At 42.8% G+C, this 25,332-nt stretch overlaps 1 protein-coding gene across 4 annotated transcripts in view; it reads right to left on the reverse strand.

Moving 5' to 3' along the window:
* The window catches only part of LOC106575066 (RNA-binding protein 45), a 50,734-nt gene that overhangs the window by 14,946 nt on the left and 10,456 nt on the right, over positions 1-25,332 (reverse strand). Inside the window, exons 7-10 of one of the 4 annotated variants that reach the window (XR_006759967.2) lie at positions 15,210-15,309; positions 14,805-14,962; positions 7,506-7,718; positions 1,674-1,756 (exon numbers count right to left, since the gene is read on the reverse strand). Coding sequence is in view for 2 of the 4 variants with exons in the window: in XM_014151213.2 (XP_014006688.1) it covers positions 7,517-7,718; positions 14,805-14,962; positions 15,210-15,309 (460 nt within the window). In the remaining 2 variants the exon portion in view is untranslated. Of the gene's footprint in view, positions 1-1,673; positions 1,757-5,764; positions 6,052-7,496; positions 7,719-14,804; positions 14,963-15,209; positions 15,310-25,332 lie in introns of those variants that run through there. The other 3 variants (XR_006759966.2, XM_014151213.2, XM_014151211.3) reach the window with 3 other exon arrangements.

A 25,332-nucleotide genomic window follows, 5' to 3' on the forward strand; every position in this document is an offset into this window, starting at 1 on the left:
GAATATTTACATAGTATTTTTGATTTTAGATCTCTCCAACATGGCGCCTAGTCTGTATCGCAAAGCCTATTTTTCTGGGCGCAGTACTCAGATTATTGCAAAGTGTGATTTCCCAGTAAAGTTATTTTTAAATCTGGCAATGCGGTTGCGTTCACGAGATATTAATCTATAATTCTTTGAATGACAATATAATATTTTACCAATGTTTTCGAATAGTAATTATTTAATTTGTTGTGCTGATTGACTGGCGGTATTGGAGGGAAAATATTTCCTCAACATCAACGCCATAGTAAAACACTGTTTTTGGATATAAATATGAACTTGATAGACAATACATGCATTTTCTGTTCTAACATAATGTCCTAGGAGTGTCATCTGATGAAGATTGTCAAAGGTTAGTGCATAATTTTAGCTGGTTTTCTGCTTTTGGTGACGCCTGTCTTTGCATTGACAAAACATTACACACAGCTATTTTCAATGTACTGTCCTAACATAATCTAACTTTATGCTTTCGCCGTAAAGCCTTTTTGAAATCGGACGACGTGGTTAGATTAAGGAGATGTTTATCTTTCAAAGGGTGTAAGATAGTTGTATGTTTGAGAAATTTGCATTATGACATTTAATTGTTTTCAAATTTGGCGCCCTTGATATTTCACCTGCTGTTGATAGGGTGTACCAGGGGTGGGACGCTCTAATGTCAAACATGTAAAGTGTGGTGTACTGCAGGGCAGCTCTCTAGGCCCTCTACTCGTTTCTATTTTTACCAATGACCTGCCACTGGCGTTAAACAAAGAATGTTTGTCAATGTATGCTGATGATTCAACCATATACACATCATCAACAACAGCTAATGAAGTCACTGAAACCCTTAAAGAGTTGCAGTCTTGTTTTGGAATGAGTGGCCAGTAATAAACTGGTCCTGAACATCTCTAAAACTAAGAGCATTGTATTTAGTACAAATCATTGCTTAATCTTGATTATTGTCCAGTCGTGTGGTCCAGTGCTGCAAAGAAAGACCTGCAGCTGGCCCAGAACAGAGCAGCACGTTTTGCTCTTAATTGTAATCAGAGGGCTGATATAAATACTATGCATGCCAGTCTCTCTTGGCTAAGAGTTGAGGAGAGACTGACTACATCACCATTTTTTATAAAGAAACATTCATGTGTTTAAAATCCCAAATTGTTTGCATAGTCAACTTACACACAGCTCTGACACACACACACTTATCCCACCAGACATGCCACCAGGGGTCTTTTCATAGTCCCCAAATCCAGAACAAATTCAAGAAAACATACAGTATTATATAGAGCCCTTATTGCATGGAACTTCCTTCCATCTCATATTGCACAAATAAACAGCAAACCTGGTTTCAAATAACAGAAAGCAACACCTCGCGGCACAACGCCTCTCCCCCATTTGACCTAGATAGTTGTGTATGCATTGATATGTAGACAGTGTGCGCCTTTTAAAAAATTTATGGAGTTCTGTCCTTGAGCTGTTCTTGTCCAATGATGTTCTGTATTATGTCATTCTGTATTTTGTTTCATGTTTTGTGTGGACCCAAGGAAGAGTAGCTGCTGCTTTTGCAACAGCTAATGGGGATCCTAATAAAATACCAATACTTGGAGTAGTCCCCAGAGTGCTGTGTATAGAGGAGAGCCAAGGTAACCTACTTGGAACAGAATGGATTCCTGTATCTCCTGTCTGTCAGCTGAGTAGAGACAAACTTCAACACCACATATTAGTGACAATGGACCTGCATGGAAAGAGGGATGGAGAGAGAAATGATTTGAGGTCATTCTCATTTATTGCACAAAAACTGACAAGGTTAAAGTTATTAAATCCTTATTAAATCTCAAAGTATGCGGTTAGCGGTTATAAATATTCCCTATTATTTGGTTCGGAGCCTGACCCTTTTGGCTCCCCCTCAATCACGGCCCTCTTCCCCAGTGAGGGTCTTCCCTGTATGTTCTCATTCTGCCCCCCCAATGAGGAATAATAAGAACTCAAGACTGTGTACAAGATGTCCAACTGTTGTTTTCAAGGTAATCTACTCACGCCGATTCCAGGTTGCATCCAGTTTATACGAACCATGCGCACTAGCACTCAGCGCAAGCAGCAACGAAAACATGACAGACATTGGATGAATATAAATTAACTTTGTGTGATTTAAAAAAAAAAAGTAAATACTTTCGGCCTCTGCAACAATTAACTGAATAATTCAATGGGTGTTTTGTGCAAAAAGGTGATGACTAAAGTGTCTTATAAGGAATTTTCAAATCTGGCCGCCAATGGAAATTATTCTTTCTGGGCCAGGCATCAGCTAAACTGAACTGCAGTACCAAAGCAAAACTGTATACCTTTATTTATTCAAGTTAGTCTCATTGAGATAAAATCTCATGAGAGACCTGGTCCGACCTTGACACCAGCAGGGGGAAACAATGTTTGAGACAAATAGACATACTGTAACAACTTAGACACACCATGAAATGTTTGTTTTTTTACATACATTTCAGTTAAAGAAAAATATTTTTTTATACATTTTTTTTTTTTTTTTTTAAATCTATGTACCACCGCATCAAGTCGTAATGATAATCACATTTCTCAGTAACATGTGTGTCAACCAAACTTATAAACTCCTCAAAGGAAACAAGAACCTGGGGCCCCTTGCTCCCCCCTCTCCTGCCGCTCATTCATGCTGGTCTTCCAAGTCCTCCTCCTCTATTAAATCCTTCCTCGACATATCTACAATGCTCTTAGTTAAACCAGAGACTATAGAAAACGAAACTACCTTTGGTTAAACCACAGGGTTAAATGTTAGCTGACTAACTTTAGCTAATTCGCTTTCTAGCTAACTGACATTAACCTAGCTTGGCTCATTAATAGCCTGCTTTAACAAAAGGCAAAATAACTACCTTCAATTTTGAAATCACAGTTGATTAGCTAGCTGGTTGGTTTCTCTAGTGAAAAACGAATCGAACTTACATCAGCCATCGTTCACCATCCCCTTTCATCTTCTGTGGTCAAAAAAGCGGTAAGAGATCACTCAAGCCATGACTGGCCCAAAAACCTGACCATTTACATTTCAGTAGACTGCTACAGGCTATGTTCATTGGCTACAACTTTCCTGGTATAAAAAGATAGTAAGCAGTTGCAAGAGCAAAATGGATTTTGGAGAGCAAACAGGAAAATGGTGAGGAGATCTGTGGGGATGTCTTCAAGTATTTCTTCAAGGGAACAAAAGCCTCTGGCCTCCAAATAATTTACTGCATATGGCAATGTGGTTCTGCTTGCTTAAAGTCACACTTGCATGATAATGTGAACCCGTCCTCTGCTCGACTACATTTCTTCTCTTTCGACTCGTTTTTACTCGTGCAATGACGTTCCATCTTGCTCGCGCCGTTCGACTTTTGAATTGGCTATGACTCCATACATTTACTCAAGTGTTTCCTTTATTTTGGCAGCTACCTGTAGATCTATTGTTTTTGTCAAAAATTGGTCAGGCTCCATAAATTTGGTTTGGAGTCAGGACTGAGACTGGACCACTCATGAACACAACACTGTCCCTGCCAGTGACAAGCATCCCCATAATATGATGCTGCCACCACAATACTTGAAAATACAAAAAGGGTTTCACTGTTGTATTAGATTTTACCTTGCCTGAGACTGATACCTCTGGTTCACAGTCCGAGATTAATGCCATACATTTGTTAGTAAAATTTCCACAAAGAATGTTGAATAAAATTATAGTTTTTACTTTACTGTTTGTCAGTGCGGTTGGTCCTTTTGATGGTTGGAATGAGACAATATATCCACAGGAAAGTATCAGTAAATAACCATATCAAAGCACTGGTAGTGAGTTCAGATTTCTATAACCTTAAGCATGTCCTGAACCATGTAAACATGTGCAAGAGCTCAGCAAGTATGCATGTGTGGCGTGCATGTATTTTCATCTTGTGCACACTTTGAAAAGTTGATCTATAATTTTCTGTGGATCACAGGAGTTTGGTGGCACATTATATACCTTGCTTTATTTGACAGCATTATTGGAAAGCATTTGAGGGTTAGTTTAAGAGTTGATGAAAACATGGTAAAGGCTGTTGAAGATTTTGTGCAAGGGCCCACCCTAGACTGTTGATACTGTACTGTGGATTGCCATTGTCTCATGTCAGACAGCGTCACTCCTCCACGGCTCTCGTTTCTCAATCAGTGGAGGCGGAATCAATGCGCTGACGTAAGACCATAGTGGATTGAATATTTTTTTTTTTTTACATTACTATTGTGACGCATAATTACCATGGTAATATGGAATGTCCAGTCAATGAACATTTGGGGTAATAAGGCCTAGTCATTCTATAGACTTGGCCTTCCAACACTTACATCAAATGCTTTATAACAGCATCATATCACGTAGTAACAGTGCCATTCCAAACACAAAAACCAAGAAAATAAACGAAGAGTCATCTTAGATCGTTAAAAGCCCAAGTTTGTATTTAGAAGCCGTTTGCCTAGTGAGCTTTGCAGCCCAAACGACACTCATCTAACCACTAGCAAGGGCCCCAACGTCTCCTGTCAACTCTCCACTTTCGCCTCACGGTCCAAATGGCTCTACGTCTCCTATGGATTGGGCGAGAAGTGAATCATCTTCATCTGGGAGTGATTGTTATACCCGAGTAGCTAGACCAGCACTTTAATAGGCTTTGCCTTGTCAACAGAAATAAAATAAAATACAGCGGGATATAAAGTAGCCTAATGGATGTAAGGGGATGACGCACTTCTTTTGAGCATAAAATGAAGAACAATCGGCCCAAAATTGTAGGAGTAGACCCTCCCATAGCTTGGAATGCTTAGCGTATTATCATTAAGTGATAATGCCCGAAAAGGATATATAGTCTTGCTACCCAAGCCGGCTGGTCGTTCTATCGGTTTGGTTGTCAGAGACGCGACCCAGTCGTTCAGTCTTTTTGTTCTGTATCTATAGACACGTCACCCAGTCATTCGTTCTAAATGTCCATCACGTTCTAAATGTTCTGGCAAAATTCTTATCCCTTGCTTGCTAGCCAGCCAACTACAGATAGTTTACAGTCAGGTCAAACAGTGCAACCAGAATAACAACAAAGTAGCTGCATTTTCATAAGCTGTTTTCTAGTAACATTTAACAATGTGTTAATGAGGCGCAATTTCGCTTGACATAGAAAATGTGCTCTCACGTCAGGACACGGTTGTTCAGAGAGCCAACAACCCAGTTAACACAATCACTTCAAACTGAAGCTGGCAAGACAGCAAACTAGCTGCACTTCATTTCGTTTTACCTTTTTTCAAATTGACGTCTTTGTATATATACAAAAGAATTATGCCAGCCGATTCACGATTTCGACTGGCTGAGAAACGCTGCCTGCCTGTCTCGTTCATTACTATGGGGCAGCTGTTGCACGTTGGAGACAGACAGCAAGGTTTATACAAATTCTGCTGCTGAAAACGAAATGTTAGCCTAAAAGAATGTGAGAATGTCTAGATGCTTTTTATAGTGGAGATCAACTTTATAAATTGCCTAGCTGGGCTGATGAGATAGTGGATTGCGCAGTCAGATTGAACAGAGTAAATAGGCATTTTAACGTCATAGATTTAGCCGGTGTTAACTTGTGGAATAGACACCGGCTGGAATGCGGTTTTAACCAAACCAGCATTTAGGATTAGACCCACCCGTTGTATAATAGAGATATTATGGTGTCTGTGAAATGCAATCAATGATAAACAGACCAGACAAACTTATCATTTTGTTTATTGAGCAATTCAGGGTACATACATGGTGAACAAGCTTGAGTATATATCGTAAGTAGTATTAACTGTGACTACACTACTGTAAATCCTAACTGATATCATACCTCACATTATGAAAAGAAACGTCTTACAAGTTTGATGCTAGTGGCAATGTCACGAAAAGGTACAGAAATCAATGTCTGTAGTAGTTGGTCGTGTCATCGTCTCAGTATGTCCAGTCATGTCCGTTGTCATGTCCAGTCATGTCCGTTGTCATGTCCGTGGTCACCTCTGCAGAAACAAAAACATTCAGGGTACAGTGAGACATGTGGCTTCTAAAGCCTTCCCTGGCATTGTCACTCAATTCAAACTGTGACTACCAGCCGCCATCAATCTGATCTGGACTGAGGGAGTCAACTTTTGGGTAGTCAGGCCACGCCAAACGCTCCGTGAGAAAATACTACCTTTTGGAAGTGTGTAATTACGCTTATTGTACCATTTTTGTTACAAATTTTCAGGTAACGTTTTATTGGTCACATGCAGATGTTATTGCAGGTATAGCGAAATGCTTGCGTGTCATATGTGCCATATTAGTTGATGGTGCTATGAGACCACAGTGTAAACATAACCAGTTTGTGAAGTTAATACTAGAACCGCCAGTGGCGTTTGATTTTGCAAGGAATAGAGCGGTTTCTTCGACAAGCTATGCTACGCAGGCTACACAGAGAAGCAGCACAGCTCGTAGGGGAAACCGCTCGAGTAGCACAAAATGGAATATAACATTGCGTAAAATGTTCGTAATGACACAATTTCATGTGTACTAGAGGTCGACCGATTAATTAGGGCCGATTTCAAGTTTCATAACAATCGGTAACCAGAATTTTTGGACTCCGATTACCTTGCATTCCACGAGGAAACTGTGTGGCAGGCTGACCACCTGTTACGCGAGTGCAGCAAGGAGCCAATGTAAGTTGCTAGCTAGCATTAAACTTATCTTATAAAGAAACAATCAATCTTCACATAATCACTAGTTAACATCATGGTTGATGATATTACTAGGTTAACTAGCTTGTCCTGTGTTGCATATAATCAATGCGGTGCCTGTTAATTTATCATCGAATCACAGCCTACTTCGCCAAACGGAGGTTGATTTAACAAAAATGCATTCGCGAAAAATGCACAATCGTTGCACGAATTTACATGAAAAATGTTGAGTTGGTAGTAAAACAGTGAACTAATCCTTTAAAAGAAAAAGGTCCAATGCAGCCATTTTATCTCTCAATATTAAATAATTTCTGGGTAACAATTAAGCACCTTAAATGTGATTATTTTTTACCATTTTGATTGAAAAACAAAAATAGCTTCTTAGCAAAGAGCGTTTTCACAAGCAACAATCATTTTTATTCTAGGACTGTGTGTGAATGGTCTGAATAGGGAGTGGGAAACAGAAAAATAGATGTTATTGGTAGAGAGGTTTGGATGACGTCACCAGGAAGGCCAAAACTCCATCCCACCTTAATAGGCTGAAATTTCAGGCGGTCGTTTCAAATTTCTTACACTTAAAGTACATTATCATAATTTTTCACAGTTTTAGTCAGAGTGGAATACATACACATGCATAATTAAGAAAATATAATTGAAAAAGGTTTACAAAATTAAGAATTTAAGGGTTAGGGTTAACAATGTTAATTTAGCATTAACAAAATACATTAATCTTAACTTCGAAACGGACTTACCTCTTTTACCTAGGAATTGGCTAGTATGTCCGCGGGCGCTTGTGGGACTCCTCCCTTGGTTCCCTGGGCGGGTCAGCCAGCATCACCTTCATCCTCACTCCGTTCACCATTTTACCATGCAAGGCAGCCATAGCGTCGCCCGCACTCTCTTTCTCTGCATACTTCATGTAGCCTACGTTCCTCCCAGGCACGAGGTGCACCTCCACAAGGGAACCAAATCGACTGCAGAAAGAACCATCAGTAAGTACTTTATTAGGCCTGATTGCTTAGAAAACATTATGAAATAGTTTGTTAACCATTAGGTAATTAAATATTGTATGTACAGTGGGGGAAAAAAGTATTTGATCCCCTGCTGATTTTGTACGTTTGCCCACTTACAAAGAAATGATCAGTCTATCATTTTAATAGTAGGTTTATTTGAACAGTGAGAGACAGAATAACAACAACAAAAATCCAGAAAAACGCATGTCAAAACGCATGTTATAAAATGATTTGCATTTTAATGAGGGAAATAAGTATTTGACCCCTCTGCAAAACATGACTTAGTACTTGGTGGCAAAACCCTTGTTGGTAATCACAGAGGTCAGACGTTTCTTGTAGTTGGCCATCAGGTTTGCACACATCTCAGGAGGGATTTTTCCCACTCCTCTTTGCAGATCTTCTCCAAGTCATTAAGGTTTCGAGGCTGACGTTTGGCAACTCGAACCTTCAGCTCCCTCCACAGATTTTCTATGGGATTAAGGTCTGGAGACTGGCTAGGCCACTCCAGGACCTTAATGTGCTTCTTCTTGAGCCACTCCTTTGTTGCCTTGGTCATGTGTTTTGGGTCATTGTCATGCTGGAATACCCATCCACAATCCATTTTCAATGCCCTGGCTGAGGGAAGGAGGTTCTCACCCAAGATTTGACGGTACATGGCCCCATCCATCGTCCCTTTGATGCGGTGAAGTTGTCCTGTCCCCTTAGCAGAAAAACACCCCCAAAGCATAATGTTTCCACCTCCATGTTTGACGGTGGAGATGGTGTTCTTGGGGTCATTGGCGGCATTCCTTCTCCTCCAAACATGACGAGTTGAGTTGATGTCAAAGAGCTCCATTTTGGTCTCATCTGACCACAACACTTTCACCCAGTTGTCCTCTGAATCATTCAGATGTTCATTGGCAAACTTCAGACGGGCATGTATATGTATTCTTGAGCAGGAGGACCTTGTGGGCGCTGCAGGATTTCAGTCCTTCACGGCGTAGTGTGTTACAAATTGTTTTCTTGGTGACTATGGTCCCAGCTGCCTTGAGATCATTGACAAGATCCTCCCGTGTAGTTCTGGGCTGATTCCTCACCGTTCTCATGATCATTGCAACTCCACGAGGTGAGATCTTGCATGGAGCCCCAGGGATATTGACAGTTCTTTTGTGTTTCGTCCATTTGCGAATAATCGCACCAAATGTTATCACCTTCTCACCAAGCTGCTTGGCGATGTTCTTGTAGCCCATTCCAGCCTTGTGTAGGTCTACAATCTTGTCCCTGACATCCTTGGAGAGCTCTTTGGTCTTGGCCATGGCGGAGAGTTTGGAATCTGATTGATTGCTTCTGTGGACAGGTGTCTTTTTTACAGGTAACAAGCTGCGGTTAGGAGCACTCCCTTTAAGAGTGTGCTCCTAATCTCAGCTCGTTACCTGTATAAAAGACACCTGGGAGCCAGAAATCTTTCTGATTGAGAGGGGGTCAAATACTTATTTCCCTCAATAAAATGCAAATCAATTTATAACATTTCTGACATGCGTTTTTCTGGATTTTTGTTGTTGTTATTCTGTCTCTCACTGTTCAAATAAACCTACCATTAAAATTATAGATTGATCCTTTCTTTGTCAGTGGGCAAACGTACAAAATCAGCAGGGGATCAAATACTTTTCCCCCCCCACTGTATTTATGGACATTAGTCAGTGTGTGTGCGTGTATGTTTAAACCATGTACAGTCGTGACCTCGTCCCCGGGTTAATTTCTACCGCCTCCAGAGCCTGGAAACAGTGTGTGATGCCCTGCGACTAAGGGAGCAAGGTTCCAAAGTCTAGGTGAGAGAGAGCCTCCTACAGTGAGCCAGAACGGCCCATAGGGACAGGAGCCTATGTCCTGTAGCGTGAGGCAGCTTGGTGTACAATTACACGCCCTGGACAGGACAATAGTCTGTCACAGGGCCTTACCCCCAATTACCCCCAATCCATCTCCTTAATGCTCAGTGCCAAAAAGTGAGGCATCAGGTCCCATATTTTAGAGACTTTGCTATGACTCGACCGGGTATCGAACCGGGTATCGAACCTCGACCGGGTAACTTTCCAATCTCAGAGTGGACACTAACCAAGGCCACGCAGTTGGATAGGATTTCAAAACAAATACAAATGTTCCATCACAGAGATCATATTATATTTGTGAAGACCAATTTGATTGAGTTTGCGAGCCCCTCACTCATTGAAATCCACATTCATAGGTTATAAGGCAGGGATCATCAACTAGATTCAGTCGCGGGACTATTTTTTACTAAGCGGATGGTAAGGGGCCACGGAACATAATGAAAAATAATTTGTAGACTGCAAATTGACCGCAAGAAGATCAAACATAATATTTCACTAAAACAATCTTTTCAAACCTTGCTTACATTTGTATACGATCACACGTATACACTATATATACACCCCTTCAAAATGACTGGATTCGTCTATTCAGGCACACCGGTTGCTGACCGGTGTAGAAAATCAAGCACACAGCTATGCAATCTCCATAGACAAACATTGGCAGTAGAATGGCCTTACTGAAGAGCCCATAGGGTGCCAACTTTCCAACAAGTCAAATTTCTGCCCTGATAGAGCTGTCCGGTCAACTTTAAGTGCTGTTATTGTTAAGTGGAAACGTCTAGGAGCAACAGCTCAGCGGTAGGCCACACAAGCTCACATAACTGGACCGCCAAGTGGTGTAGTGCATAAAAATAATCTGTCCTCAGTTGCAAAACTCACTACAGAGTTCCAAACTGCCTCTGGAAGCAACGTCAGCACAAGAACGGTTCGTCGGGTGATTCATAAAATGGGTTTCCATGGCCGAGCAAGCCTAAGATCATCATGCGCAATGCCAAGCGTCAGCTGGAATGGTGTAAAGCTCGCCTCCATTGGACTCCAGAACAGTGGAAACGGGTTCTCTGGAGTGATAAATCACGCTTCACTATCTGGCAGATGTCAGGAGAACGCTTCCTACCCCAATGCATAGTGCCAACCGTAAAGTTTGGTGGAGGAATAATGGACCTCAGACACCCGAGCCACGGCCTGTTCACCCCGGTATCATCCAGAAGGAGAGGTCAGTACAGGTGCATCAAAGCTGGGACCGAGAGTGAAAAACAGCTTCTATCTCAAGGTTTTTAAATAGCCATCTCTAGCCGGCTTCCACCCAGTACCCTGCCCTGAACTTAGTCATTAGCTGGCTACAACCCAGGTACTCATCCCTGCACCTTAGAGGCTGCTGCTCCATGTACATGGAACACTGGTCACTTTAAAAATATTTACATACCGTTTTATCCATTTCATATGTATATAATGTGTTCTAGTACATCCTATTCAACTATTGCTGTACATCTCCCATTGTATCCACATATTCTTCAGATATGCTATATCCACATGCTGTCCATAATGTTTATATATCCATCACATAGTGTTGGGTGGAGGAGGAATAATTGTTTAGGGCAGTTTTTTTTTAAATGGTTTGAGCTAGGCCCCTTAGTTCTAGTGAAAGGAAATCTTAACACTACAGCACACAATGACATTCTAGATGATTCTGTGCTTCCAACTTTATGGCAACAGTGTGGGGAAGGCTCTTTCCTGTTTCAGCATGACAACGCCCTCATGCACAAAGCGAGGTCCATACAGAAATGGTTTGTCAAGATCGGTGTGGAAGAACTTGACTGGCATGCACAGAGCCCTGACCTCAACCTTATCGAACACCTTTGGGATGAATTGGAACGCCGACTGCAAGCCAAGTCTAATCACCCAGCATCAGTGCCCAACCTCACTAATGCTTGTGGCTGAATGGAAGCAAGTCCCCGCTGTCACATGTGTCGCAGTGGAGAGAAGACCAAGGTGCAGCGGGTATGTGGATACTCATATTCTTTTAACCTGTTATGGCTAGGGGGCAGTATTTTCACGGCTGGATAAAAAACGTACCCGATTTAATCTGGTTACTACTCCTGCCCAGTAACTAGAATATGCATATAATTATTGGCTTTGGATAGAAAACACCCTAAAGTTTCTAAAACTGTTTGAATGGTGTCTGTGAGTATAACAGAACTCATATGGCAGGCAAAAACCTGAAGATTTCATGCAGGAAGTGGCCTGTCTGAGAAGGTGTCGTTCTTCTTGTCTCTGTTTATTGAAGAGTGAGGATCTTAGCTGTCCCGTGACACTTCCTACGGCTGCCATAGGTTCTCAGAAGGCGGTAAAATGCTGAATCGTGGCTTTGCAGGCTCTGGCTGAAACAAAGTAGCGCGTTTGGGTAGTGGCTGGTTACAGTACTGTGAGACTCAGGCTCGTGCCCGCGTCGACGAAAACTTTGTTTTCCTTCCTCTGTTTAGCTAAATGGATATTCCCGGTCGGAATATTATCATTTGAAATTGGAGCAGGTGTTCCGCTAGCGGAACGTCTAGATGTAAGAGGTTAATGAAAACACGCAAAGCATCCACAGGGAAAACAATAAACAGTACTCACGACAACAGGAACCGTTTTGCAGGCTCACAAAACGCAGTGCAAAAACAACTACCCACAACCCCAAAGAAAAACACACTACTATATAGGACTCCCAATCAAAGGCAACTCAACACACCTGCCTTCAATTGGGAGTCCAATCACCAACAACACTTAACACACAAAAACCCTGCCACGTCCTGACCAAAACTAATACAATTGCTCCCTCTGCTGGTCAGGACGTGACACCCGCAACAAAGTTCCAACATCCAGTGGAAAGCCTTCCAAGAAGAGTTGAGGATGTTATAAACTCAGCAAAAAAAGAAACGTTCATTTTTCAGGACCTGTCTTTCAAAGATAATTAGTAAAACTCCAAAGAACTTCACAGATCTTCATTATCAAGGATTTAAAAACTGTTTCCCATGCTTGTTCAATGAACCATAATAAACATGCACCTGTGGAACGGTTGTTAAGACACTAACAGCTTCCAGACGGTAGGCAATTAAGGTCACAGCTATGGAAACTTACGACACTAAAGCAGCCTTTCACATGACTCTGAAAAACACCAAAAAGAAAGATGCCCAGGGTCCCTGCTCATCTGCGTGAACGTGCCTTAGGCATGCTGCAAGGAGGGATGAGGACTGCAGATGTGGCCAGGGCAATAAATTGCAATGTCCGTACTGTAAGACAGTGCTACAGGGAGACAGGACAGACAGCTGATCGTTCTCACAGTGGCAGACCACGTGTAACACCTGCACAGGATTGGTACATCCGAACATCACACCTGCGGGACAAGTACAGGATAGCAACAACTGCCCGAGTTCCACCAGGAACGCACAATACCTCCATCTGTGCTCAGACTGTCTGCAATAGGCTGAGAGAGGCTGGACTGAGGGCTTGTAGGCCTGTTGTAAGGCAGGTCCTCCTCACCAGACATCACTGGCAACAACATCGCCTATGGGCACAAACCCACCGTCGCTGGACCAGCCAGGACTGGTAAAAAGTGCTCTTCACTGACTAGTCGCGGTTTTGTCTCACCTGGGGTGATGGTCGGATTCGCGTTTATCGTCAAAGGAATGAGCGATACACCGAGGCCTGTACTCGGGGGGGGGGGGGGGGGCAAAATCTAAAGTAAATCAATATCTGCTGTGGCCACCAGCTGCATTAAGTACTGCAGTGCATCTCCTCCTCATGGACTGCACTAGATTTGCCAGTTCTTGCTGTGAGATGTTACCCCACTCTTCCACCAAGGCACCTGGAAGTTCCTGGACATTTCTGGGGGGGAATGGCCCTAGCCCTCCGATACAACAGGTCCCATACGTGCTCAATGGGATTGAGATCCGGGCTCTTCGCTGGCCATGGCAGAACACTGACATTCCTGTCTTGCAGGAAATCACGCACAGAACGAGCGGTATGGCTGGTGGCATTGTCATGCTGGAGGGTCATGTCAAGATGAGCCGCTGTCTCTGGCCACATCTGCAGTCCTCATGCCTCCTCTCAAGCTCTCTCAGGTTTATTTAATTTTACCTTTATTTAACTAGGCAAGTCAGTTAAGAACAAATTCTTATTTTCAATGACGGCCAACAGTGCCTTGTTTAGGGGCAGAATGACCGATTTTTACCTTGTCAGCTCGGGGATTTGATCTTGCAACCTTTCGGTTACAAGTCCAACGCTCTAACCACCAGGCTACCTGCCGCCCCAGGTTGGATTGGGTGCATCGCTGCTAAGCTATTTTCAGGTCTCTCCAGAGATGTTCATTTGGGTTCAATTCCGTGCTCTGGCTGGGCCACTCAAAGACATTCAGACTTGTCCTGAAGCCACTCCTAAGCTGTGTGCATAGGGTTGTTGTCCTGTTGGAAGGTGAACATTTGCCACAGTCTGAGGTCCTGAGCAGGTTTTCATCAAGGAGCTTTCTGTACTTTGCACCATTCATCTTTCCCTCGATCCGGACTAGTCTCCCAGTCTCTGCTGATGAAAAACATCCCCCACAGCATGATGCTGCCACCACCATGCTTCACCGTAGGGATGGTGCCAGGTTTCCTCTAGACGTGACGCTTGGCATTCAGGCCAAAGAGTTCAATCGTGGTTTCATCAGACCAGAGAATCTCGTTTTCACTTTGGCATTATGGGATATTGTGTGTAGATTGAGGATTTTTACATTTTATATCCATTTTAAAATAACGCTGTAGCGTAACAAAATGTGGAAAAAGTAAAGTGGTCTGAATACTTTCCGAAGTTGTATGCTAGATGGTGATGGACAGAGATCAGTCAATTAAAATCCAGCCGGAGGAATTTTCCCCGCTCCTGTCATAGGCTTTGTCTAAGTCGCTATCTGAGGCTCTCAGGATCCAGACAGTTCGACAAAGAGCGAGCCGCCTGGTGGACAAGACTAATGATAGTCCTAATCCTATATAAACCATGAACACCAGGCTTTATACATGCATTTAATTAACTTGAAGGTTTACAAATATTAAAATAATGTTGATAAGCAGCAATTTATAAGACCTTCAAATAATGTATTGTTATCAGAGCAAGGACTCCTTGGGATTGTGAACTGAAGGACTCAGTTTAGCCATTTTAAGTTCTTCCATACCAGAAGACATCTTCCAGGACGTCCATGGGAAGAGGTGCAGGGCTGAAGACCACAAAGAGACGCTCCTTAACCCGGCTATCTGGGGGTGCCAGGTTCTTCAGAGGGGGAAGTGATACATCTGTCTGGACACGGGGCATCGGAGAGGCTGTGCGGTAACCCTGAGACACATCACATCAAGAGATTAACAGAGTACCCATTCGCACACCAACATCCTAAAAGCAAATAATTGGAAATCTACGATCTAGAAAATGTACAATCTGTCTAGATGTGTTAATCCATGAAAACTTTATTTGGAAAGGTTGTGAGCTCCTCTGAGGATCTATGCCAATCTTGATACTAGAATAACTTCCAAATGAAAGTACATTCAAACACTGTTTCCATTATGTAACAAACACTGTTGCTTACTGTGCTCATCTTCATCAGTTGCTGGCTGGTGGTAGGACCATTCCACACCATTGACATCATCTGAGCAGCAACCAGCTGCATTGCCATCTTCCCGACAGGACTAACAAAAGGATATGACAATTGTCTTACAATGGTGACCCACTAGAGTTTTTTTTTTATATATATATAAAGTAGACATCCAATTTGATGCATTCATTCTATCGATAAAAACATTTATTCTTGCGAGTTCTGCTACTTCTAGGGAAACTGGTTGTGAGAGAAATTAAGATGCGTGTATCCAATTGTAGTTAATACTATTAACAATCATTTATAATAAGCTTTTCATTGAAAAACAATGCAGTGAGTGCAATAAAATAAATAAAAACGAGATGTAGACAAAATGAGACCAACTAGACAGGGCCACTGACAAAGAACACAGTTGACACTACAACAGACAAGGAACACAACTAAAACTAAGAGAAGGCTTTCCTAAAGAGAAGGGTTTTAAGGCCAGTTTTAACACTAGAACTGCCATAGGCCAACGGCGTTTGATTTTGTACATTAAAAAGAACTCCAACATCAGCGCCGACATTTCCTAAATATTTATAATTTTACTTTGCTCAGTTGTCAGAATTTAAAAAACAAAGAAGAAAGTATTTAGATAAGGAAGCATTTAGCTGACTAAACTCAATTGGAAATGTAAATGGGAGAATGATAAATCAATATCATGTGTGCATTTCATTTTCGTAAATGGGTATGCATGTGTGATAAAATTAAAATTGAAATGCAAAAGCTATCGCATTATAATATTCATGATTGAGTATGCATAATGTCTGACCATTTGAAAAAGAAATAGCAATTTGTGTTTGATATTCCATTTCCATGGTACTATCCACTGACATTTAAAAATATAATGTAAATGATTAAATGACAAAGTATTTCAAATGTTAGCCATTTAATTTCCTTGTGACAAATTGGCAATTAACAATGCTTTTCCATCCATACTCTGTGGTTCAAGACTGTCAAAATTCAACTTCAAATTCGATAAATCAATCGCAATGCTTCATTTTGCCATTTAATTTTCCTCATATCGTTTTCAACCTGTATTGATTGTCAAACAGTGGGCAGGTTTTTGGTAATGTGTGGCAGAAGAGGTTGCCTGTGTTGCTGGCAACATTCACTTTCGGGCATGCTAGCTGTATCGATATGGTGTTTTAACATTTACATTTTAGTCATTTAGCAGATGCTCTTATCCAGAGCGACTTACAGTAGTGAATGCATTGGGGTACTAGACCGATGCCAATCTTTGATGGCGATACATAAAGGCTAAAGTGGAGAGAACCTTTACAATGCCTGCGTCCGATGATTGATTATGGAGAGTGTTTTTCCGCTAATAGCATAGTTAGGGTTTGTATCACTGCTGAGGTCAGTGATCAATCAGTGAGAGTTCACTAATTAGCAGGAGACTGGGAACCACTCCTCTGATAGCTTGCACATAAAAAAATGTTAAAATAATGTTTATAAAGTACGTCTTTTTGAGTAGGTGGAAGCTGCAAAGACTATGTTAATCTATTTAAAGACGTTAATGAACCATAAATACTGGATCAGTAATGGGGGAGTTGAACATGAATGAATTTGCAAAAGCAAATTTCATTGACTAATCAATGTTAATTAATCATACCTGTATAGGCTATTTGGGAATTAACTGTAATTAACCTGAAAGCAATGCTGTCACTAGGTTAATGTGGAATGTTTAAATAGTCTCTGGGGAAGAAATCCGTTTGGACCTTATCCAAATGATCCACCTGAAATGTAAGTCTGACAATTTTAGCTTCTTAGTTAAATTGAACAAGACAACGATATCCAAATCAGTAAATATTGGCTGGATACCATAAGTGTGACCCCTTGTTACAAAAGTGAGACAACGCTGGGTGTCACACAGACCAGTGACCCCCGATCAGGGGTCACTTATCGCAGAAAGCTGAATTCAAATGGAAGTCCCGAGGAGGCGGAACTTCCATTTCCTAAGGCATACAGTGTTGCTGTGTGAATAAAGGGGGAAAACAAAATGTCTGCTCTCCCTTTGTTAGCTTTAGCATCTCGTGCAAGCTAATCCTACTTTGTTCACTTTCAAGCACAACATAGGATCCTTTACACTATGGGAAGGGGGTTTACTAGTGACGTCTCACATTCAACCCAGTCGGCATTCTTCTTTGCTAGCACTATATTACCAGAACGCGTGGTAACATAAAGAGAGATGCCTGTGCACTATCCACGCTGTCTAAGCGCAATTGACAGATAAATAATACTCCAGCCCGATCAACAAATAGATCGATCCTCAAATTTCTAACATTGCTGGATCTATGCCCTCGCTCTAGAAATTAATACTGACCAAATCACTCACTCCTAAGACAGGAGAAACAGAAATAGCACGTTTGGCTCCATTTCTCAAATTTCTATAAGTGGATTCTAGCGCTAGAAATTTTATCACCCACCCTACACTGACTACCGTAATTTCCGGACTATTGAGCGTACCTGAATATAAGCCGCACCCACTGAATTAAAAAAGATATATTATTTTGAACATAAATAAGCCGCACATGTCTATAAGCCGCAGGTGCCTACCGGTACATTGAAACAAATGAACTTTACACAGGCTTTAACCTGTTAGGGCTAGGGGGCAGTATTGACACGGCTGGATAAAAAAACGTACCCGATTTAATCTGGTTACTACTCCTGCCCAGTAACTAGAATATGCATATAATTATTGGCTTTGGATAGAAAACACTCCAAAGTTTCTAAAACTGTTTGAATGGTGTCTGTGAGTATAACAGAACTCAAATGGCAGGTCAAAACCTGAGAAGATTCTGTATAGGAAGTACCCTGTCTGACCATTTCTTCCCCTTCTTGATTATCTCTATCCATTACAAAGGATCTCTGCTGTTACGTGACACTTCCTACGGCTCACATGGGCTCTCAGAAGGCGGCAAAAAGCTGAATCGTGGCTTTGCAGGCTCTGGCTGAAACAAAGTAGCGCGTTTGGGTAGTGGCTGGTTACAGTACTGTGAGACTCAGGCTCGTGCCCGCGTCGACCGAATGCTTTGTTTTCCTTTGTCTGTTTACCTAAACGGAGATTCCCGGTCGGAATATTATCGCTTTTTTACGAGAAAAATGGCATAAAAATGGATTTTAAACAGCGGTTAACATGCTTTGAAGTACGGTAATGGAATATTTCGATTTTTTTTGTCACGAATTGCGCCATGCTCGCAACCCTGATTTACCATTTCGGATAGTGTCTGGAACGCACGAACAAAACGCCGCTATTTGGATATAACGATGGATTATTTTGGACCAAACCAACATTTGTTATTGAAGTAGCAGTCCTGGGAGTGCATTCTGACGAAGACAACAAAGGTAATCAAACTTTTGTAATAGTAAATCTGATTTTGGTGAAGGCTAAACTTGCTGGGTGTCTAAATAGCTAGCCCGTGATGGCTGGGCTATGTACTTAGAATATTGCAAAATGTGCTTTCACCAAAAAGCTATTTTAAAATCGGACACCGCGATTGCATAAAGGAGTTCTGCATCTATAATTCTTAAAATAATTGGTTTTTGTGAACGTTTATCGTGAGTAATTTAGTAAATTCACCGGAAGTGTTCAGTGGGAATGCTAGTTCTGAACGTCACATGCTAATGTAAAAAGCTGGTTTTTGATATAAATATGAACTTGATTGAACAAAACATGCATGTATAACATAATGTCCTAGGGTTGTCATCTGATGAAGATCATCAAAGGTTAGTGCTGCATTTAGCTGTGGTTTGGGTTTTTGTGACATTATATGCTAGCTTGAAAAATGGGTGTCTGATTATTTCTGGCTGGGTACTCTGCTGACATAATCTAATGTTTTGCTTTCGTTGTAAAGCCTTTTTGAAATCGGACAGTGTGGTTAGATTAACGAGAGTCTTGTCTTTAAAATGGTGTAAAATAGTCATATGTTTGAAAAATTGAAGTTTTTGGATTTTCGAGGAATTTGTAATTCGCGCCACGCCCTATCATTGGATATTGGAGCGGTGTTCCGCTAGCGGAACATCTAGATTTAAGAGGTTAATCAAACTCCCTCAACATAAGGACCACTCTACGGCATGGTAGTGCCCACAGTGGAATAAAATCGAATAATTGTTGTAGTACGATCCTCCCCACTGAATTCTTGTTTATGACATTTTGTTTATTGCAAGTCAAGCTTTCGTTGGACAGTAACAGAGATTCTGTAAGGCGGCAGATGATCTATGATATGGACTGGAACCAGTCAGATTTTTTGGAGTTCCTGTTGTCTGATTTGAAGGCTACCCAAGTTATTCTGGGAAGAAAAGCATTTTCTATTTGAGCTATTTTGCCCCTGACCTGACAGTGTGCTCTGCAACTAATCTATTTTGTGTTTCATCCATCAGCAAACTATGTTGTCATTGCTGTGTACAGGCAACCCGAGCAGCTCCTCCAGCAAACGCTGCCCCCTCCTGTCTTCCAGATGCTGCTGCCCACCACCAGACAAGTAAAGATGCTCTACCATGAGCAAGAGAACCAAAATGGCTGAACGATGCATTGATGTCCTGACCCCCCCCCCCCCCCCGAGGTACCACTAGTCACACGTTCAATAACATGTTCTATAATGAGGTTCTGCCAATCATCCATTGGTAGTTTGTTGTAACCAAGTATTGGTGCTAACCGTGTGTTATTGGATGCTAGCATGCTAGTTAGCTACGGCGTCATAGGATACGGTGCACTGGGTGGGTTTCACGGAAGAATACTGTACCAAGTTATCTAGCTGAATGAACTAAGTTTGAGCCTATTCCTGGAAACATTGAACCACTGTAGTTAACATCAATTATAATTTTTAAAGTGGAAGTTGGAAAAGTTATATTTGAGTGTTTCATTGAATGGTTAGTGAGGGAGGCCCTGCTCTCTCGCTTCCCCAGTTGTTTAGTTAATTTTCATTCCAATCTCCTTTGCATTAGCGTAGCCTCTCCACTATGTGTCTGTCTATCTCTGTTCTCTCCCCTCTGCACAGGCCATACAAACGCTTCACACCGCGTGGCCCGCTGCCACTCTAACCTGGTGGTCCCAGCGCGCAAAACCCACGTGAAGTTCCAGGTCTCCGGCAGCCTCTGGAACTGCCGGTCTGCGGCCAACAAGGCAGAGTTCATCTCAGCCTATGCTACCCTCCAGTCCCTCGACTTCTTGGCACTGAAGGAAACATGGATTACCACAGAAAACACTGCTACTCCTACTGCTCTCTCCTCGTCTGACCACGTGTTCTCGCATACCCCGAGAGCATCTGGTCAGCGGGGTGGTGGCACTGGAATCCTCATCTCTCCCAAGTGGACATTCTCTCTTTCTCCCCTGACCCATCTGTCTATCGCCTCCTTTGAATTCCATGCTGTCACAGTCACTAGCCCATTCAAGCTTAACATCCTTATCATCTATCGCCCTCCAGGTTCCCTTAGAGTTCATCAATGAGCTTGACGCCTTGATAAGTTCCTTTCCTGAGGATGGCTCACCCCTCACAGTTCTGGGTTACTTTAACCTCCCTACGTCTACCTTTGACTAATTTCTCTCTGCCTCCTTTCCACTCCTCTCCTCTTTTGACCTCACCCTCTCACCGTCCCCCCCCTACTCACAAGGCAGGCAATACGCTTGACCTCATCTTTACTAGACGCTGTTCTTCTACTAATCTCACTGCAACTCCCCTCCAGGTCTCCGACCACTACCTTGTATCCTTTTCCCTCTCGCTCTCCTCCAACACTACTCACTCTGCCCCTACTCAGATGGTATTGCGCCGTCACAACCTTCGTTCTCTCTCCTGCTACTCTCTCCTCTTCCATCCTATCATCTCTTCCCTCTGCTCAATCCTTCTCCAACCAATCTCCTGACTCTGCCTCCTAAACCCTCCTCTCCTCCCTTTCTGCATCCTTTGACTCTATGTCCCCTATCCTCCCGGGCCGGCTCGGTCATCCCCTCCTGCTCCGTGGCTTGACGACTCATTGCGAGCTCACAGAACAGGGCTCCGGGCAGCCTAGCGGAAATGGAGGAAAACTAGCCTCCGTGCGGACCTGGCATCTTTTCATTCAACCCTCTCTACATTTTCCTCCTGTTTCTGCTGCTAAAGCCACTTTCTACCACTCTAAATTCTGCCTCTAACCCTAGGAAGCTCTTTGCCACCTTCTCCTCCCTCCTGAACCCCCCCCCCCCCCCCTCTCTGCGGATGACTTCGTCAACCATTTTGAAAAGAAGGTTGACAACATCCGATCCTCGTTTGTTAAGTCAAACAACACCGCTGGTCCTGCTCACATTGCCCTACCCTATGCTTTGACCTCTTTCTCCCCTCTCTCTCCAGATGAAATCTTGCGACTTGTGACGGCCGGCAGCCCAACAACCTGCCCGCTTGAACCTATCCCCTCCTCTTCTCCAGACCATTTCCGGAGACCTTCTCCCTTACCTCACCCCGCTCATCAACTCATCCTTGACCGCTGGCTACGTCCCTTCCGTCTTCAAGAGAGCGAGAGTTGCACCCCATCTCAAAAAACCTACACTCGATCCCTCCGATGTCAACAACTACAGACCAGTATCCCTTCTTTCTTTTCTCTCCAAAACTCTTGGCCAGCTCCTGCTATCTCTCTCAGAATGACCTTCTTGATCCAAATCAGTCAGGTTTCAAGACTGGTCATTCAACTGAGACTGCTCTTCTCTGTGTCACGGAGGCTCTCCGCACTGCTAAAGCTAACTCTCTCTCATCCTTCTAGACCCATCTGCTGCTTTTGATACTGTGAACCATCAGATCCTCCTCTCCACCCTCTCCGAGTTGGGCATCTCTGGAGCAGGCTCACTCTTGGATTGCGTTCTACCTGACAGGTCACTCCTACCAGGTGGCATGGCGAGAATCCGTCTCCACACCACGTGCTCTCACCACTGGTGTCCATCAGGGCTCAGTTCTAGGCCCTCTCCTATTCTCGCTATACACCAAGTCACTTGGCTCTGTCATATCCTCACATGGTCTCTCCTATCATTGCTACGCAGACACACAATTAATCTTCTCCTTTCCCCCTTCTGATAACCAGGTGGCGAATCGCATCTCTGGCAGACATATCACCACCTCAAGCTGAACCTCGGCAAGACGGAGCTGCTCTTCCTCCCGGGGAAGGACCATGATCTCGCCATCACGGTTGACAACTCCATTGTGTCCTCCTCCCAGAGTGCTAAGAGCCTTGGCGTGACCCTGGACAACACCCTGTTGTTCTCCGCTAACATCAAGGCGGTGACCCGATCCTGTAGGTTCATGCTCTACAACATTCGCAGAGTACGACCCTGCCTCACACAGGAAGCGGCGCAGGTCCTAATCCAGGCACTTGTCATCTCCCGTCTGGATTACTGCAACTCGCTGTTGGCGGGGCTCCCTGCCTGTGCCATTAAACCCCTACAACTCATCCAGAACGCCGTAGCCCGTCTGGTGTTCAACCTTCCCAAGTTCTCTCACGTCACCCCGCTCCTCCGCACAATCCACTGGCTTCCAGTTGAAGCTCGCATCTGCTTCAAGACCATGGTGCTTGCCTACGGAGCTGTGAGGGGAACCTTCAGGCTCTGATCAGTCTCTACACCCAAACAAGGGCACTGCGTTCATTGACCTCTGGCCTGCTGGCCCCCAATCCTCTGCGGAAGCACAGTTCCCGCTTAGCGGGAACAAGCTCCCTCACGACGCCAGGACAGCGGAGTCAATCACCACCTTCCGGAGACACCTGAAACCCCACCTCTTTAACCTCTCTAGGGTATGTGGGATGAAATCGTCCAACCTACTCAACAGCCAGTGGAATCCCGTGGTGCGACATTCAAATACCTTAGAAATGCTATTACTTCAATTTCTCAAACATATGACTATTTTACACCATTTTAAAGACAAGACTCTCGTTAATCTAACCACACTGTCCGATTTCAAAAAGGCTTTACAAAGAAAACAAAACATTAGATTATGTCAGCAGAGTACCCAGCCAGAAATAATCAGACACCCATTTTTCAAGCTAGCATATAATGTCACATGAACCCAAACCACAGCTAAATTCACCACTAATCTTTGATGATCTTCATCAGATGACACTCCTAGGACATTATGTTATACAATACATGCATGTTTTGTTCAATCAAGTTCATATTTATATCAAACCAGCTTTTTACATTAGCATGTGACGTTCAGAACTAGCATACCCACCGCAAACTTCCAGGGAATTTACTAAATTACTCACGATAAACGTTAACAAAAAACAAATTATTTTAAGAATTATAGATACAGAACTCCTTTATGCAATCGCCATGTCCGATTTTAAAATAGCTTTTCGGCAAAAATCACATTTTGCAATATTCTGAGTATATAGCTCGCCATCACGGGCTAGCTATTTTGACGCCCACCAAGTTTGGCCCTCAAACTCATATTTACTATAAGAAAAATTGGATTACCTTTGCTGTTCTTCGTCAGAATGCACTCCCAGGACTTCTACTTCAATAACAAATGTTGGTTTGGTTAAAAAATCCTCTGTTTTGTTCGTGCGTTCAAGACACTATCCGAAGGTTGATGCGCCCGACGCGTTTTCGTGACAAAAAAAATTCAAAATATTCCATTACCGTACTTCGAAGCATGTCAACCGCTGTTTAAAATCAATTTTTATGCGATTTTTCTCGTAAAAAAGCGATAATATTCAGACCGGGAAACCCTGTTTTCGTTCAAAGACGAAAAAATAAAAACATGGTGTCGGCTCGTGCACGCGCCTCCAGTCTCATTGTTCTCTGATCGACCACTATCCAAATGCGCTACTGTTTTTCAGCCATGGCCTGCAAAGTCACCATTCAACGTTTTGCCGCCCTTCTGAGAGCCGTAGGAAGTGTCACGTTACAGCAAAGATCCTCAGTTTTCAATAAAGAGAGTGTAGAAGGCCAAGAAATGGTCAGAGAGGGCACTTCCTGTAAGGAATCTTCAGGTTTTTGCCTGCCATATGAGTTATGTTATACTCAGACACCATTCAAACAGTTTGAAACTTTAGGGTGTTTTCTATCCAAATCAAACAATTATTATATGCATATTCTAGTTTCTGGGCAGTAGTAATATCCAGATGAAATCGGGTAAGTTTTTTATCCGGCCGTGCAAATACTGCCCCCTACCCTAGAGAGGTTAAGGAATACCTGGGATAGGATAAAGTAATCCTTGTAACCCCCCCCCCCCCCCCCCCAAAAAAAAGATATAGATGTACTATTGTAAAGTGGTTGCGTCTGCTAAATGACGTAAATTTAAATCATGTTAGAAACCATTAACAAAGAAACCTACAGTAGTTGAACACTGTAGATAGTAAATAAGATCATAACTAAGAACAAGAATAACTGTTACATGTAGGACAATGTCTCTCTCAGATCACCAAGGGTAGCCAGTAAAATAGATCCTTAATAAAATAGTGATGTTTAATTGTGCATGCCTCAGTCAACATGGAACAATATCATTTATACCTTTGGCTTGCATAACCAATTCAGCGCCCTTGTCAGTGTCCTCCCTGAGATTTGAAGGTTGGACAGTTTGACCACTGGCAGAGTCATACCAGACTGTAAAAATGGGACCAGATAAGTCTCTGCCTGGCACTCAAGATAGATTGTGGGTAAGGCCCTGCAATAGACTAGCATCCTATACAGGGTGTGTACTTGTACATTGCAGCTTCAACAGTATTGAGTCAAGGAACAGCTTTATTGCTTAAGAAGATATGGTGTAACAGTACTGAAGGGGCAGAGTAGGCAGGTGGGCTTCCCATCTCGTGGGGATACCCCGATGGTGCCATGGCAACCATCAGTTTTGGTAAATACTATCCCAACAAAGACCAACTCAAAAACGAATGGCCGAAAAAAAACTACCCCCTAAAAAAATATATATAAATAAACTAATGGCCAAAGGTGTCCTCGCGCTCTCTCACACACACAGTCAGTGGCAATATTATACTTATACAGTGCCTTTGGAAAGTATTCAGACCCCTTGACTTTTTCCACATTGTTAGGTGCCTTATTCTAAAATTGATTAAATAGATTTTTTTACCCCTCAATCTACACACAACATCCCATAATGAC

Source organism: Salmo salar, chromosome 17 (genome assembly GCF_965601325.2).
Source record: "Salmo salar chromosome 17, fSalSal1, whole genome shotgun sequence".
Taxonomy (NCBI): Eukaryota; Metazoa; Chordata; class Actinopteri; order Salmoniformes; family Salmonidae; genus Salmo; species Salmo salar.